Source organism: Schistocerca serialis, chromosome 9 (genome assembly GCF_023864345.2).
Source record: "Schistocerca serialis cubense isolate TAMUIC-IGC-003099 chromosome 9, iqSchSeri2.2, whole genome shotgun sequence".
Taxonomy (NCBI): domain Eukaryota; kingdom Metazoa; phylum Arthropoda; class Insecta; order Orthoptera; family Acrididae; genus Schistocerca; species Schistocerca serialis.
In genome coordinates this window covers 244,824,969-244,843,676 of record NC_064646.1, presented here as the reverse complement: position 1 = coordinate 244,843,676, position 18,708 = coordinate 244,824,969, and the positions used below count along the sequence as shown (strand labels likewise).

Here is an 18,708-nt window from a genome sequence, read left to right as displayed (position 1 = left end):
TTCCCACAGCATCCCCCGACTTAATTCAACTACATTCCATTATCCTCGTTTCGCTTTTGTTGATGTTTATCTTATATCCTCCTTTCAAGACACTGTCCATTCCGTTCAACTACGCTGCCAAGTCCTTTGCTGTCTCTGACAGAATTACAATGTCATCGGTGAACCTCAAATTTTTTATTTCTTCTCCATGGATTTTAATACCTACTCCGAATTTTTCTTTTGTTTCCTTTACTGCTTGCTGAATATACAGATTGAATAACATCGGGGAGAGACTACAACCCTGTCTCACTCCCTTCCCAACCACTGCTTCCCTTTCATGCCCCCCGACTCTGCCATCTGGTTTCTGTACAAATTGTAAATAGCTTTTCGCTCCCTGTATTTTACCCCTGCCACCTTCAGAATTTGAAAGAGAGTATTCCAGTCAACATTGTCAAAAGCTTTCTCTAAGTCTACAAATGCTAAAAACATAGGTTTGCCGTTCCTTAATCCATTTTCTAAGACGAGTTGTAGGGTCAGTATTGCCTCACGTGTTCCAACATTTCTACGGAATCCACACTGATCTATCCCAAGGTCGGCTTCTACCAGTTTTTCCATTCGTCTGTAAAGAATGCGAGTTGGTATTTTGCAGCTGTGACTTATTAAACTGATAGTTCGGTAATTTTCACATCTGTCAACACCTGCTTTCTTTGAGATTGGAATTATTATATTCTTCTTGAAGTCTGAGGGTAGTTCGCCTTTCTCATGCATCTTGCTCACCAGATGGTACAGTTTTGTCAGGACTGGCTCTCCCAAGGCTGTCAGTAGTTCCGATGGAATGTTGTCTACTCCCGGGGCCTTGTTGCGACTCAGGTCTTTCAGTGCTCTGTCATACTCTATCTTGTAATGATAGAAGAGATAAAAGAGAAGTCATAGGTTGCACATCGCACAATCCACCAAGAGTTGTACCACAACCGCTCCAGAAATGGAAACGGCATTGGGAGTGGTGTATCAATTGTGGAGGAGAGTATTTTATAGGAGACCATGCACAGAAAGTACAAGTTATGTGTAGAAAAAATTTTATGGTCAAAGTTCCAGAATTTTTTGAACAGACCTCGTGTGCATTGCCTAGCTCAAGTTTATAGGACCTGCTTTCAATGAACCATTTTTTGTACCCATGTTTTCAGCTACTGTTAGGAAGACTTCATTAAATTTGCCTGTGATCTGACTATCTTGTCAGCTGTCTCATTGTTGTTGTCGTCTTGGTCCAAGCTATCTGCATTGCTGAGCTTATTTGTTTTATGCCAAATAATTCTACGTATTATCCTTTAAATTTTGAATTTTTTGAGCATAGTACACAGTTTTTCCTTTTTTGATGATATGCTGAAGAATTTTGTAATACTATTTACACAGCAAGTCAAGATTAGAGATAATCTGATACCAGATTTTTTCTCAAATTCCACTTAATGGTCCTTGATCCAATGGAAAGGAAAGCTAGATTCATAAAGCTTTAACAAATCTTTTAGGAAAAAAAGTGTGTGCCCACTTGGTGAACTACTCCCCATTTTTCATCATATAAATTCTCTCAGAATATTGTCACTGAGTCAGTATTTACAATTCTCTGAAATTCTGCTTCTTCTTCATGAACTAAGATTGGCTTAGGGGTGCTTTATTGCTGCTATTTCACCATCAAGGTTACATAGCTAAGCTCAGTTGGAATAGGTCTCGGAAGACCCAAAGGTACCGACCAACCATCATGTCATCCTCAGCCGATAGGCGTCAATGGATGCGGATATGGAGTGGCATGTGATCAGCAAACTGCTCTCCTGGGCGTTGGCAGGTTTTGTGTCCAAAGCTGCTACTTCACAGTCAAGTAGCTCCTCAATTGGCCTCACAATGGCTGAGTGTACACAAACTGCCAACAGTGCTTGGAAGACCTGGACAGTCACCCATCAAAGTTCTAGCCACTGAGACAAGGCCGTTTGTACAGACCATGGTTACATTAAGCACTTACTGTGAGACCCTCATCTGTTTTATTGATGACAGTTCAATTTAGAAATAAATTATCAGTCACATGAGTTTGGTACTATTGCAGAGTGACATATTGCCATGTAGTAAAGAAATAACAGTAAGACTAGGTTATAATAACCAATTACAGATTAAAGATGGAGTGCAAGCTTGTACTGGGGAAGGAATTTGGCCGTGTGCTTCTCAAAGCAAGCATCTCCACATTTGCGAAAGTCTGGATGGTTGATTGGCAATTTGAACCTTCATCCTTGGTAAAGTGACATAACTGCAGACAGATGAATGAGGAAGCTTTGACGCAAGAAGGTAGGTTGCACATAGTATGTTGAGGCATTTATCTGTAAGACCAGAGATCCTTTCAATAGGAGAGCAGTAACCATCCATCACTGGGTATTTTGAGTGGACTGGCATATAGATTGCGGAAAAAATGTAGATGGTGGAAGTCTGGGAACTGTTGTTGGTTAGAAAGGAGACTCAAGAGTTAAGGAATGATTCTTGAGTTCTGCGTATACACTGTCACACTGGGAATGAGAAAGGATAATTAGGATTTAACTTACTACCAATGAGAAGAGAGAGATGGAGAGCAAGTTGGGTAGGAGAATCAAATAGGTCATGTATTTCTAAAAGGAACTGTGCCTTCAGTAATTTAGGGTAATTACTGAAAACATTAATGTTCAGTGTGACCTTCTGGGATGGTGTCATTGTAACAGAGCATGGAGGTCTGTGGGGAGCATGGTGGTCTGTGGGGAGCATAGTGGTCTGTGGGGTCAATAAATGATGAAGAATATGATGGATAAAACCATTGGTAAATCAGTCAACTACCAAAGGCAGGATATGTGATCAGGTGTAAAAGGAGAAACTAAGATTAACAGCGTAGCAGTGGGTATGGATAAATATGTCTAGGAAACCTGAATGAAAATAATGAATATATCAATGTTTGCATCATTACTGATTATTGTTGAGAATATCATCATTACTGACTTTTGTTGAGAATGCAAGAAACACATTATACATAAACTAAGAAGAGAGCTTGCATTTTTTATGTTTGCAGCCCAGCAGTATGGACTGCTTATGTGGGCTCCATTACTTACCCTTGCTCCGGCAAGCATCAGGGACCTGACAAGTGTTTCTGATCCAGCAGCTGCAGCGAGCTGCAATGGTGGCATCTGATTAGTATCTTGCACTCTTGAGTTGACGTCTACTTGGATTGAAAGCAGAAAAAGTATGGTCTCCATGTCTTCCTTTTGGATAGCAATATGCAGAAAGTTCTGGCCCTTATCATCATACTGTCAATAATAATAAAACTATCATTATTTACAAAGGTTCTTCTTATGGCAACAACATAAAAAAAGCTTTGTTATAAACACCCATAAATATCTACTTTTTTTTTTTTCTTTTGCAATCTATATTAATTCATACTGCACTGCACTGAGATGAGAAAAGTCATCGGATAGCAATATGCACATACGGATGGTGGTAGTATTGCGTACACAAGGTACAAAAGGAAAGTGCATTGGTAAAGCTGTAATTTGTACTCAGGTGCATCATGTAAAAAGATTTCCGATGTTATTACAGGGTGTATATGCAGACAAGGAAAAAATATTCCCAGATTTACCGGTTAAAACTACACTTTCCCCCTGGTGAAAACACACTTTTTCAGTGTTAAGTGACAGTATTTTTTTCCCTCGGAACTGTAAAACTTATCAATCCTTTGAATGGTTATGGTTTTATACACGGGCATAGTATTTCCTGGCACTTTAGAAAACGAAACTCAGGGAAAAAGACACCTTTTGGAAGTATCTTTTGATGTGCAGCAACATGTATGCTGCGTATTTTCCTATTATGAAAGTATACATTGGAATTCCCTCAAACACTGCATGTTACTTTCCAAATCATTGAAACTGAGATTGAGATGCACTTTTGTAAGTCAGTCATAGCTCATATCACATGATCTCGCCAGCCGATGACAGCGGATATTCAGAGCATAGGACACATGATGTAGTCAGCAAACAGCAACATCACTGTTAAGTAGCATGAACACACAAACAGGGAAAGTTAATAGTTTAAATTAATATACATAGTGTTGCTACAAGAAAAGAAAATCTTTCACATATAGTATTGGTCTCTAAGGTTAATAAGCTGAAAGAGAAGGTAAACTTTCGCATATAATGTTGATCTTTTTTGCGCATGTTACACTTTAAGATATATCACACAAATGTGGAGTAAAATTTTTAATGACATAAGTGTCTGATCTTCAAGGCTCAAAATTATTCTAAATCCCTCGTCATCAAAGAATTGATTTTTAAATGAGAGTCAAATGCTCTGTGATTTAAGAAACTTATGGTACATTCTCATAAAAGGAAATTTACTTTGAAAGTAACGCTTTTCAAACCACCATTTGTAATGTTTTCCCTCGACCTGTTAGAAATAGGTTCATTTCAGCAGTTTCAGCAGAGAGCACAGATAACAGGCGACACCACGATTGTGCAGCTACCATGATGTAGGAAGCCCAGATATATGTAAAACATTGGAAGACCATACATTATGTCATAAAAGAAACAAGCCATCAGAGGATACTCCAACAGCATCAGAATTTTGTGAATCATACTAAAATGTGCACATTTAAACTACATAGTGCACATTCATATGTCCGAATTCCCAATGAAGTAGACCTCGACCTGGTATTAAAATTTCAGTGTGGTTTTCGGGATGTAAATTTTCTTGGAGCACCTGTACTGTATTATAACATGTTTGGTTCTTTATTATGGCATAATGCCATATGTGATAGAAGATGAAAACGTGCACTTGAAATGCAGCGAACAGTTGAAACTAGCCAGTACTGTGGAATTAAACATTTCATTTCAAATACATTGACTGCCTCTGCGGAAAAGGTTAATAAAAGTCAAATTCCTATTGCAAACACATAAAAATAACTTCATTGTTCTGCAAGGTGATTAATGCTTGACTGTCAGAAACGTGGAAATAGAATAAAATCTGAAAACTAATAACATATTTTAGCCTTCCGTAACTATGTGAATGTATTTTAATTCACTTGATAGCTCCCGGCCACAGATATCCGTTTTGCTTTCATGTGATGTGAGAGTAAATGAAGGGGAAACAGTAAAATCACTAAATGTAAACACGTGTCACGTGGAGACTACCCACTATAACTCAGACTGCTCTGCCCATCAGCCCCGGATCTACTATATTTGCTAATGGGTCAATATAAAAAAAAATTGAATTTTCAAAAAATGTTCATATTGTAGCGTACATCTTTCTGAAAAGTCTGAAACATAAAACATAAATGTTCGAGGAAATGTAAGACATGTTATTTGGTCTTAAGTGTGTCACATTGCAGTGCCACGCCTCTTCATACATCATTCTTCTATTGCACGTCACTCTATTTCACTCTGTGGAATTGAAACGTGTATATTTTGTAATGGATGCCATCAAACTATATTCAGGACAGTGAAAACTGAAACGTCCTGTGGTGCCTCTCCTGCTTCCAGTCGACCGGTTTGACAACCTGCCCCACTTTTTTTTTAAAAAAAAAAAAAAAAAAAAACCACCAAACTCGCAATTAATAGCAGGTGGGATTATTTGTAATCAGGAGAACAAGAAGCCTTCAAAAAATTGGCACTGTTTATTGCCTATTAGCTATTAACTTGCTGTTTTGTGTGACACAGAATTAAATATAGGATACATAAACCAATAAAGACAAAGAGACAAGCAAGAAAGTACACATTTCTTCAATCCTTAGCTCCTAGCATTTTTTCTCTCTAATCTTGCTACAGCTTTACATGGCATGCTTTCCTTTCTGCAAAAAAATCTATTACCTCATTGAAGTCCGTGAAACTTTTTGCTACATGAAAAATCGAAACGTCGTTATCTAATACTGAAATACTACCCAAGACTGGTGTGGTTTCTCAATCAGATTACGTCTATTTTGTCACTGTGTGCTGGATAAAATAAAATAGGCCATTCTAATATTGCAGCAATTTTGTAACACATGCCAAATAAATGAGATTGTTTTGGCACAAATGGTCATTTTTATAACACGACAGAAAATAATTCAGGAAGAACCAATATCAAATGCCTATTAGGCCTACTACAAGCAAAAAGCTTTATGTTGGGAAATAGTTTCACGTTGCATTCATACGCATCAGTTTCTTAAGCATGAGATCAAAACGTAGTATTACGAAATTTTTATATAAATTTGGAGTCGTCTCATTCTTCCATAATTTGCGTGATGTCCCCGTTTCTTCTCCTTCCTCGTTCTAACAAACAATCTTGTCATCACCAATTCTGTAGCTATTCCTGCCACTGTCAAATTTGTTCGCTGATTAATTTCTGTACATGATGGCAGCTAGTCAATGAATATTTTAGGGATCCCTAAAATTATTTCACGGGCCCAGTCAGATCTTTACAAGTGTTCTCCCTGAGTAACTTACGCCGTGCCTACGTGACAAGTCGCTTGTCTTTCAAAACCGAGGCAGTTCTGTCCAGTTAAAGCTGCAGACAAGAGATGCCTTGAGCCCTCTGCTGAAACTACTAGTGAATTCACACCACTAGTTTTAGCCAATAGCGAGAGAGGGATACCGATCACATGTGGGGACACTGGAGTGGTGTGTGGTGCAGAACACAGTTGCTACTCTCTCTTGTAATCCAGACTTCGAGCAGAACAGACGTCTTCTTGGATCTGCTTTTCACGACCGGCCACCAATGTAAGTTAACATGAACCGCTTCCCCTTCCGTTGCCCATTTTAATTAATTGTTTGACCTCCTAGACTGGCCTACATCTGGTAACTTATGACCCTAGGCGCACCCTTTGTGTACCGTACCTGGAAATATATTCTCGTTATTGTACCTAATTTCCTGTTTTGTCATTTAATGGCAGCCATGGATGCCCACTCTCTAATCCTGACCACGTGACCTCCTGCATCCTGTTGTCATGAGGCATATGTAACAACTGCCTCCCTCCCTCCCTCCTTTCCCAAACCCCGTATACGTTTACAATTGGTGACCAGAAGTGCGATCATATACATTTACCTTTGGTGTCAGATGTGGTATAAACATTAACACTTCACTAACTCTGCCAGAATCAGGTTTAGTTGTCCAGCGATTATTCTCTGGTTAGGCGTTTTACATGTTCGTACAACACATTTTCCGCGTTACTTCCAGAATAAAACTTAAACGGCTGCTAGCCGGGGACTGTGCAACTGGTCCTTACTAGTGTAGTGATCTGACCAAAAATTTTCTGTCAAAATTTCATTTTCTTGATTAGACTGAGAAGATAATACGTAATCTTTCTCACCTGTTATTCCTGTTAGTTGTTTATTTCCATTCTGGTAGTCTGACTCTATGGACTTCCATAGTAATTATAACAACGTTGATCATTCGCAAACCCAATCAACCACATAATCAGACAGCGAGTGGTATTCATCCCTTCGGATTTACTCCACTCACCTCGTATAGCCCCGACCCTTTTGTCTGTGGAAAGTTTATTTCTAAATGTGACGAGGATTCTCCTGACAGAGACATCATGTACACTATGTATGAATTCAAAAATCAACTTATGATTCATTCAGAAATCAACTTAAAATGTGTTCAAAGATGTTCAAAAACTAACAGGGATGCGTTTCAAAATCATATGAATAACCGATAGACCAACATGCGCTGGATGCTAGGCGTTTTGTGAAACAAATTTTTTTCCTCAAGAATATGAATTTGGTGCCCCCTTTTCCTGGTAGCATCTAGCTGCTTGCTGTGACTGCTTGCACAGCCAACAGCCACATTCCTGTAGCCGGAAGTGGGAGAATCTACTACTCAAACGCGACTTAACTGAGCATGCGCATGGGCCCACTCGTAACTGCTAAAACGAATTTAATGTAAACAGTTGTGACTTCAAGCTCATCGGAGGCAATTTCTTGTTATGAAGCATTGCATAGTCTTCCTAAAGCCTTTGACACATTTTGCTGTTGGCAGGCGCTTGCATGAACACTGTGTGTCATTGTTGTATATGGCACATTTCCTTTGCAACTTAAGTTATTTTCATTTTTTTCCCTCGTTTATGTTTTATTGGTGAAGTATTATTCTGCAGTAGCGGGATACAGGTGTTTCCCGGTTTTCTCCTGGATGAAAAAATTCCTGTGTTTTTCCCAGATCTCCAGGATGTCCCAGGTCATATACACCCTGTATTATGGCCGCACAACGGAAATTAAGAGACCCTGAATGGTAAATGGTAGTTAGCGCTAGAAGCATGGGGGCATTCCATTTCAGAAATTATTAGGGAATTCAGTATTTTGAGATCCGTAGTGTCAAGAATACCAAAGTTCAGGGACCTCTCACACCACAGACAATGTAGTGATGGACACCCTTCACTTAACAACAGAGCAGCAGTATCTACGTAGAGTTGTCAGTGCTAACAGGTAAGCAGCACTGCATGAAATCAATGTGTGACACACAATGAATGCATCCATTAGGACAGTGCAGCGAAATTTGGCATTAATGGGCTATGGCCACAGATTACTGATGTGAGTGCCTTTTCTAACAGCAAGACATCATCTGTAGTACCTCTCCTGAACTTCGGACCATATCAGTTGGACCCTCACCGACCAGGAAACCGTGGCCTGGTCAGATGAGGCCCTTCGAGTGTGGCACAGATCCCACAAAGCCATTGACCCAGGTTGTGAACAAGGCACTGTGCAAGCTGGTGGTGGCTCCATAATGATGTGGGCTGTGTTTATGTGGAATGGACTGGGTCCTCAGGTCCACCTGAACCAATCACTGCGTGGAAACACTTATGTTGGGCCACTTTGAGACCCTTTGCAACCAAAGAACGATGGAATTTTTTATGGACAACAATGTGCTATGTCACCAGGCCACAATTGTTCAAGATTGGTTTGAAGAACATTCTGGACAATTCAAGTGAATGAATTTGCCACCCAGATCACCCAACGCGAATCCCACAAACATTTATGGGACATAATCAAGAGGTCAGTTCATGCACAAAATCCTACACTGGGAATACTTTCACAATTATTGGCAGCTATGGAGGAAGCATGGGTCAGTATTTCCACAAGGGAGTTTCAATGACTTGTCAAGTCCATCCCACATTGAGTTTCTGCACTACACTGGGAAAAGGAGGTTCAGCATATTAGGAGGTATGCCATAGTTTGTCACCTCATTGTACATCTGTGCAATGAGAAAATGATTACTACTTTTAAAAAGGGAACCAAAATCATAATGTTAACTGTTTGCAAGTTGCAAGGTAACTTACTAGGACTTATTATATTTACTACATCATTTGAAAAATGTCCATCCCCAACTGAAGAATGGTGACGTGGTAATCAAATGACCCATTTATATAATTCAAAATCATTGTTCTTCTTCAGGCCTTAATAATGTATGTAGTATTAGCTCCAGAGGATGGCATTGTTTGAAAACTAAGCAATATTTTCAGTCGTGTTTAGCCATGAATTTTCTGCATCAATTCAATTTAATTAATAATAAGTTATAAATATTATAAATGAATATTTATTGTAAATAATATGGTCTGCCTCACTCAAAGAAGCAGACTAAAATATGTATCAACAATAACGGAGCCAAGAAAAGAAACAGAAACTTGAATACTGAATGTTTTTCAATTTGTAGTGACTCCACCTAACATTACCATAGAAACTGCCTATCTGGTGCAACATTACTATCAACAGTTGAGGTGCCACTACTCAGATGGCACGTAAATAGATGGAACACTGATAGGGCTTGGACTGGACTTTGCTTGGGAATATGGGCTTAAGAGTCGCTGTGCTGTTCCTAGTACCATCTTTTAAGTAAATGTAAAAAATCTTGTTGTGAATAAACTCATTCTTATGTGTCATTAAAATTCCTTTTTACAGAACAACTGATCTTATGTTGCCTAACACAACACATTTTTGGACCAATACACACAACCAATACTTTCATTTCTCTTATAACTAAACTACCGTTTCAGCTAAAATAAATTTTATATTTGAAATTTCACAATATTTGTAGCAAATGATGATAGTCTACTTAGCTGCAGAACAAGGAAGATTTGGAACAGGGGAGGCTCCCATTCCAAATGCACAGGTTTAGCACTGAATGCAAACCTATGTCTTAGAATTTTTTATGGTTTAAGGATCTAACTCACCTCTTCAGCTGCTGCAGGCATGTGATCGAGAATGGCCTGTGCTACTCCATAATTACGGTATTTGAGAGCTGCAGCAAATGGTGTTAGGCCAGCTTTGTCCCTTACAGTTAAGTCTAGTTCAGGATGACAAAGCAGCAGTGAAACGATACCATTAAGTTGGTTTTCTATGGCTACATGTAATGCTGTTTTGCCCTGGATGTCCTGCACATCAAAACAAATTTCTAATACAGTATGATCATATTTGGAAAATTATTAATGTTGCAAAATTTTAATTTGAAAACACAAATCTTATATTCTAGTTATAATATCCATATTCTGCAAACTACTGCAAAGTGCATGGCAGAGATTCTCGCCACTGTACCGCATGCTGCAGCTTCTTCCCATTCCATTTACGTACGGAGCATGGGAAGAACCACTGCTTAAATCCCTCTGTGCGTGAGCCTAGTCTTATTTATGCAGATGTTACAGTATTCTGTAGTATGCTGTAGCAGATAGCAAACTCCAAGATTCTTCACTTTATACTGGTTCTTGAAGTTGTTTAAATACACTTTTTCAGGACGGTTGCCATTATCTTCAATAGTTGGCCAACGCAGCATTCCTGTGACTCTTTCCAAGTGGTCAAACAATGCCGTGATTGCTGGTGTTGGACTTCTTTGCATAGTTCAACGTTGGCTGTTGGACCAATTCTGTATGTGTCCCACACAGCTGTAGTACTTATCCTTCCCATATACTGGGAAACATAAGCATTTCGTCAGCAATCCCCTTTGTAGGCCAACTGCATTTTTCGAGAATACTACCAATGTACAGCAGTCTGCCACCTGCTTTACTTAAGACTCAGCCTGTGTGATCATTTCATTCCATATCCCAACAAACGGTTAAGACCACGTATTCGTATGAGTTGCCAGACTCCAATCGTGACTTGCCAATACTGGATATTATGCATTTTTTGTTTTGAAGTGCACAATTTTACATTTCTGGACATTTAAGCAAGTTGCCAATCTATGCATCGCTCTGAAATCTTACCAGTATCTGACAATATTTGAGCAGTTTTTTCTTCAGATATCACTTCATTGTATATAACTGTACCATCTGGAAAAAGTCTGAGGTTATTGCTAATATTGTTTGCCAGGTCATTATATATAGCATTAACTGGGTTGTAGATCACTTACGTAAATTCTTCCACAAAGTATTACTCATTTCTTTTCGTTTTTAGGTACATTCTGAACAGAGGTCGCATTTAAGTCAGCATGTTGCAGGGATTAAACACCAGCCAAATTTGAAAAATAAAACAAGCTTTAAACAAATGTTTGTAACTAAACCAAATGCAACAAACAAAAAACGAATTTCAGTTTGACCTGTGTCGAGCCATTGTAGCAGAAAACATACCATCCTATGCACTTGAAAATAGCCAGTTCAAAAGTTTTCTAGAGAAATACTGTCACTGAGAAAGAACTATTTAGATACTTCATACGAAAATACATTGCGCAGGATAAGGGAAGATATAGATGATTCATACATGTGGATCTCTGTTGATGAGGCAACTGACAGACAAGGTCAATATGTGGCTAATTTGATTGTTAGAAAGTTAGATCCTGACACTCGCTCTGCACCTCGTCTGATATGCAGCAAGGAGCTAAAAAGACTAACCAAGAAACAACTGCTCACTTTGTTAATAAAGCCCTCAAATTACTTTTCCCCAACAGTCTAGATGAAAATAAACTACTTGTAATCAACATTGATGCAGCTGCATACATGATTGTTGCTAAAAATGTAAATGTTGTGCGACTAGGGCCTCCCGTCAGGTAGACTGTTCGCCGGGTGCAAGTCTTTCGATTTGATGCCACTTCGGCGACTTGCGCGTTGATGGGGATGAAAGGATGATGATTGGGACAACACAACACCCAGTCCCTGAGCGGAGAAAATCTCCAACCCAGCCGGGAATCGAACCCAGGCCCTTAGGATTGACATTCTGTCACGCTGACCACTCAGCTACCGGGGGCGGACATTGTTGCTGTTAAATTGTTGAAAGTATTTGACATAGTCTTGCTCCATATCACATTTCTTGCCCATGCCATGAGTTGTGAAGCTGAGATGATACGTCTCGAATTTCCACATGTACATGAGCTAGTTTCAACCATCAAGAAGGTTTTTATTAAGGCACCTACACGAAGTCAGTTATTTCAAGAGGAACTTCCCAACATACCATTTCCACCAAAACCCATACTTACTCACTAGGGAACGTGGCTACAGACCATGGAATATAACAGCGAGCATTACTTCAGCTAAAGGACCCAACAATTTCCAACGACATTGCATACATAAAATCTCATTATGCATTTTTGGTCTCTATTATTAAAGCTCTAGAGTGTTCAGGGAAACCAGTCTACATGCAACTGCAATTGATAGAAGAGGTGACAGAAAAAAATCAGCTTGGTCCCAGGTTCTCATGGTATGAAAGTAGTGAGAAACTAAAGACAGTGCTTAAAAAAAAAGGACTAACCACCCTTTGCACAGTGGCTGACATCTTATCAGGTATATCAACAGAACATGAGTGTGCAGTCCCATTGTGCCTAATACCATCATTTAAATAAGCTCCATCATTTAAATATGCTTATGATGATCAGTACTGTATCTCAGTCTCTCTGTTCAACATCAAAATACATACAGGACATATCTACTAACATATTATTGACACTTCCAGAGAGGCCATTCATCTGTGGATAGTAGGTGGTTGTCATTTTGTGGGTGATGTTGCAATGTGAAATTATCTCTGATACTAGTCTCTACTGCAAAACTTTTCCACGATCACAGATCATCACACTTCAAAATGATGTCTTCTAGAAGGAAAATTTGCAATTTTCAGAGTTTTGGCAGTTGGAATAGCTTAGTTGACAACATGACAAGTGAGATAGTCAGTGCGGACTATTATCTGATTCCTGTTTGTTGGCTTTAGGAATCTCTCCAAGAGGTTGATTCCAATCAAGTTAAATGGCACTGCTGTGGCATCAGATGCTCCACAGGTAACTGTGTCATGTGCTTTCGTCACTGGCATTGCTTACAGCGACTCACAGTGTAATGGATTGTGTGACCTGTATCTGGTCATGTCTACAGTCTTCAAGAATCCCAGGTGACCAATGTTGAAGCATCATGGACATACTAATGGATAGCTGACTGTAGATGAACTGGGATGATGAGCAACTTTTTTTATCCCACTGGATCTTAGTTCCTCTTATATCACATTTCATTTATTAACTGGACTTCTTTGGTTGGTTCCTCTCTCTTCAGTGCTGCTATGGTTTTAGCAATGTCATTTAATGCAGTGATGGACTGTGATTTCATCCACAGTGCTATGTTCCACTAATGGATTCCTTGAAAGGCATTTGGTATCCTTGTGTTTGTGTTTTTTTTGTAAATCACTTTGACATCATACTCAAAGCAAGCCTCAGTGCCCATCTTGTCAGACAACACAACAGATCCTTCAGGTTAATCAACCAGCTTAGAGAATAGTGATCCACTGCAACAGTGGAAGGTTTGCCAAATAAATAAGGCCAGAACTTTTTGATAGCCCAAAAACTTGCAAGGAACTCATTCTCGATGGTAAGTAATTAATCTCCGACTTTGAGAGTACTCTGGAAGCATATCTATCACCTTTTCAGGGTCTTCCTGAACTTCTACTTGAACTGCACCTATCCCATAACTGCTAGCATCTGTGTGATGCTGTGTATCAGCATTCTTGTCACATAATGCTAGGAATGCATAAGATGTTAGCACCCCTTTAAGGACAATGGAAGACCTTTATTGCACCTTGTCCCAGAAAAATTTGTAGTCTCCTTGCAGTAGCTTTTGCAAACCATGTGCCCTGGTAAAGAAACCCTTTATGAATCACCGGTACTACAAGCATATTCCAAGAAAACTTCTCACGTCATAAATGTGATCAATAATCAGGAAATCTGCGACTGCTCTTCTTTTCTCTGGATCAGGATGGACACTATTGCCGTTAACTAGGTGCCACAAGATTTTTATTTCTTGGGTACCAAAGAGGCACTTTTTTGGATTCAGAAAGGAGCCTGTAGTCTGAATACTTCAACATAACTGTCAGGAGGGATTAGATGTTCTTAAAATGTTTTCTAGAAAACAATAATGTCATCCAGATAGCAAAGATGTGCCATCCATTGAAGGTGTCAAAGAAGGTTGTCCATCATATGCTTGAAGGTAGCTAGGACATTACACAATGCAAAAGGCAAAACTTTGAACTCTCAAAGGCCATCATGTGTTATGAAGGCAGTCTTTTCTCGGTCAACTTCGTCAACCTTTATTTGCCAGCAGCTTATCTCCATCTCCAAAGTTGAAAAATACTTTGCTTCTTTCAAGAGGTTTAGTGTACCAGTGCAAAGCCTCGGTAATCTGCCTTTATCCATGATTCTGTTTAAGTCACTGATATCTGATGCAGAAATGCCATGTGCTTTCCTTCTTCATACGGACTACAGAGGTGGACCAAGAGTCTCTGAGGTTCAACAATGTCATTTTGCAGCATTTTCTCCACTTCCTTCTCAATTACTCATCATTCAGCCGGCGACACCTTATCTGAGGGCTGCATAATTGTTGGGTAATCCCTAGTATTGATGTGGAGTTTTACCATGGGCCACTTGCACTGTGTTCTCTCTGTTCTGGATTTGGAAGTATCAGACTGGCACAGTAAGGTCAGATCCTACTGGGAGTTTCACAGTAGCTTCCTCCACATGTTGTATGCAGTGGATCAAAGTATGATTCTTTGTTGATGACTGTGAGCTATCTATCCTGTGCTGGTTTGGCTGTTCCTATGCACATATCTTCAGGTACAAGATGTGGCTGCTCATAACCATTAGTGACTCAAAGTTTTCCTTGATCATTTGCAATGCTTATAATCATCACTGGAATGCAGGTTTCTCTTGTGAGCCTTAGTAGCTTTTTGCAACTGACATAAGAACGACAGTTTAAATGAGCATCTAGACTGGTGAATAGAACTTGTTTCATTGATGATGGCAAGATGAGAAGATCTTCAATGGCAAACTAAAGTCCCATCTGAGAATACTGTTATGACTGCATTCTGTTAAAATGACAAATTCAAAGAGCTGTGTTCTGTCATTCTCAGTTATTCTTGCAATACACTTTCGTATCAAGTGGATGTATTTCCCATTTACAACCTTCAGCACAATCACTTTCATATTTGAATATAGTCATCTCTCCCTGGCTGTGATAAAATGTTCGACATTTATAGAAAAAGAAGTCCGTGAGTCAGTAAGTAATCTAACAGGTTGGCTGTCAATTTTGACAATGATGAGATTTCTTGTCATCTTAGTAACTGTCATCCATGGAGGAATTTCACCTGTGGTTGATTCAGCTCTACAGATAATCATTTCACTTAGTTTTCCTGAATTGGACAGCTAGGCAAGAGGCTGATATTTCTGTATGGTGGAAGGGAATGGATTTGGCATGGGGGGAAGTGATCTTATAAAGGGTAAGACAATGGACTTCATTCCACAGGTTGACTACAATTGACTGCTTTTGACTGCCATCAATAGGGCTGTCATGATGGTCGATGTCTTGCAACGTATGTGTAATAGACATTGACCAAAGGTCTTCTTTTTCCACAGTAGCATACAATGTGTCCAGAGTGTCCACAAAGGAGAGATACCTGTGTGTTGTCCTCTGTCTTGCAAATGTTGAATCTTCCATAGGGCATTGTACTTGACGGAGGAGTTGGTTATAATTCCATACGTCGAACGCTGGATTATTGTGTGACAGATGTCTCAGTTGGCCAAGCTCATTCTTATTGTACGTTTACCTGGTGACGGAGATTATTACTGAAGATCGATACACCTTTTCTTCAAGAGTATCTGTTACCGTCCAATGTACAAGGTTGACTTTTGTGGCTGCTATCTCTTGTGTATTCAGTCTGACAGTTCTGGCTGCTGTAAACTGACATATCTCTTCTCTCACTAAACAGCATATGAGAGAGGCGAGACTGTGATGGTTTTCCACAACTGTCAGAGGGACCATGTTCAGAAGTCAACCATACCTCTTTCATACGAATATCTTCTGTTGCATTTCCTTGATGCGCAGGCATCGCTTTATGAATTCCTCTATTGTTATGGCATCGTTTACTAAAAGAGCTGTCTTCTTTGGCTTCTTTCATAAAGTGTGCGATTTTCTCAGCTTCTGTCATTTACAGATTTACAATGTTGTATAGAGCCAAAACATTCTGTAAGTAGGACTGTGTCATTTGTCCATAATGATGGGCCTGGTTCTTCGATGGTTTTACACCAAGCAACTTGCTGCTGACCATCAAACTGTTTTTTTCCTAGTCCTAGGATTTGTCCTGGTTATTCAGCTTCTCTTCATAGCTTTTGAATCACTACTGAGCTCTGCTGTCAACTTAGAAGTACACATTTTCCAAACATATTATGTCATCCTACTTGTCGTTATTGGTGACTAGGTCACATCCTTTCAGCCTATTGTCAGCTCCCAACCAGCATTTCCAGAAGACACTTATGGATGCCAATGTGCAGCTGACATACTGTTGTTTTGGAATCCATTGGTCTGCTGAAAATACAGACCTCAGGAACGATGTATTGTTTGTATTCTGGTCCCTGTCTGTATAGGCAATGGCTTTTGCATTGCTTAACTGGCACCACAGTACTTTGGTTACCCTGCATCTCCACCAAACTTAAGTTGTAACAACAAACAAATCCAAATCCACAGTTGGGGTCATAATGAAGCACAGCATGTATCACTGAAAGCATGTTTGTTACGGATGCCAATATACAGACAGAACAGAACTGTCTCCTGGATAAAGTGTGCTGCTATTTGTACAAATGTTGAATATTACAGAATATGAAAACATTATAAACATAAGAAATTTTGAGAAACTTCTAAGAATCATAAACACATAATAACACACTTCTGCTGGAGATCGGATCCAGAAAGGCAACCTGCAGTGTGCTAGCCAGCGATGCTACCGTATTTACTCGAATCTAAGCCGCACCTGAAAAATGAGACTCGAAATAAAGGAAAAAAAAAAAATCCCGAATCTAAGCCGCACGTGAAATTTGAGACTCGAAATTCAAGGGGAGAGAAAAGTTTTAGGTCGCACCTCCAAATCGAAACAAAGTTGGTCCATTGTAATACGAGACACAATTTAGGTCGAATGAATGACTATACAGCTACAGTAGTTTGGTTCGAGTCGTAAGCTTAGCAGTTAAGGTTTACCAGGTAGCCATTGCTATGCGTCAGGCGCACCGTCCGTATTTATACGGGTACCCTTCCTTTTTCATGTGCTTCATCTGGTTTGAATCGATTTCTTATTTTGCTTTGATCTGATAAGTGCCGTTTTCTTTGTTATAGGTGTTTACGTCACTCTAAGCTGAAAATGCATTACTGTACTGTGTCGTGCATTGTTTGTCGCATTCTGATAGTGCGTGTTTACGGCATGTCGCAGCTCGCGGCATGGCTTGCTTTTGTGCGTGCTACCGCCGCTTACAATTAAAAAAAAAAAAAGAGGAATCGTCTCATTAGCGAAACAATGGCAAGAGACTGCTATTTGTTGTTACTTACACTGCTGCTTTCTTTGATAATGATCAACAAGAACCAAATAATAGACTGCATATGATAGAACATGTTCTGAATGAGAGTTTAGCGAAAATTTTTCTCCGTTTGAAAATCTTTGCGGTCACTTCTTTAGTACATCAAATTCTGCACAGAAATTAGTCATCTTAGATTTAAAAATCTAGTCAATTGCCGTGCTTCATTTCTGACTGTATCACTATTAGGCATAAGAATAATACGAATATAAACATGACACGATATGTATATTCTTCCGCGTTTGCTGTTGTCTCACTCTAGTTTCATAGTTTATTAGGCAGACAGGATTTAAATGAGATAGCAGCAAACACGAAAGAATACATGGCAAAATGTTTATATTCGTATTCTTTCTTATGGTGAAGAGAATACTGCATGTGATTCACATTTCGTCAGGTTCCTATTAACAACCATCTCTTCTCACAGGTAGGAAAAAATTCAGAACGTAGAGTTGGCCATATTGACAAACATCCCAAACAGTCTTGCCAGTCGGATTTTCGTAGTACATTGAAAGTCTGCTACATTCGAAGATGAACAATACGGAATTTGTATTTACTTCGTTGGATAATGTATGAAAATGCAGTGGTCGAAACTCAGGGCGGAGAAAAAAAGCTCGTCTTCCACCTTTTTTTAAAATTTATTTACTGACGCAGAGGTTTCGGCGCCAGTATTTATCTTTGTGCTTACAAAGCATGCCCGTGTAGCGCTACATATATTCGACGGCATACTACCAACATATTTCAGAACTTCCGCTTGCTTTGCACTAGATTCTAAGCCGCAGGCGGTTTTTTGGATTACAAAAACCGGAAAAAAAGTGCGACTTAGATTCGAGTAAATACGGTAACCATTACTCCGCACTGCTTCCAGCACAGCTCACTGCAATATTCCAGTTATTTAATGCCTCAATTTTGATAAAGGTA

The 18,708-nt window shown here is 39.4% G+C and overlaps 2 protein-coding genes across 3 annotated transcripts in view; both read right to left on the bottom strand.

Moving 5' to 3' along the window:
• The window catches only part of LOC126419351 (rabankyrin-5), a 599,595-nt gene that overhangs the window by 72,597 nt on the left and 508,290 nt on the right, over positions 1-18,708 (bottom strand). The gene's annotated exons all lie outside the window — the stretch shown is intronic.
• Positions 1-18,708, bottom strand: part of LOC126419352 (rabankyrin-5-like) — a 65,532-nt gene that overhangs the window by 8,887 nt on the left and 37,937 nt on the right. Inside the window, exons 5-6 of the mRNA XM_050086538.1 lie at positions 10,172-10,372; positions 3,093-3,287 (exon numbers count right to left, since the gene is read on the bottom strand). Coding sequence (XP_049942495.1) covers positions 3,093-3,287; positions 10,172-10,372 — 396 coding nt within the window. The remainder of the gene's footprint in view (positions 1-3,092; positions 3,288-10,171; positions 10,373-18,708) is intronic.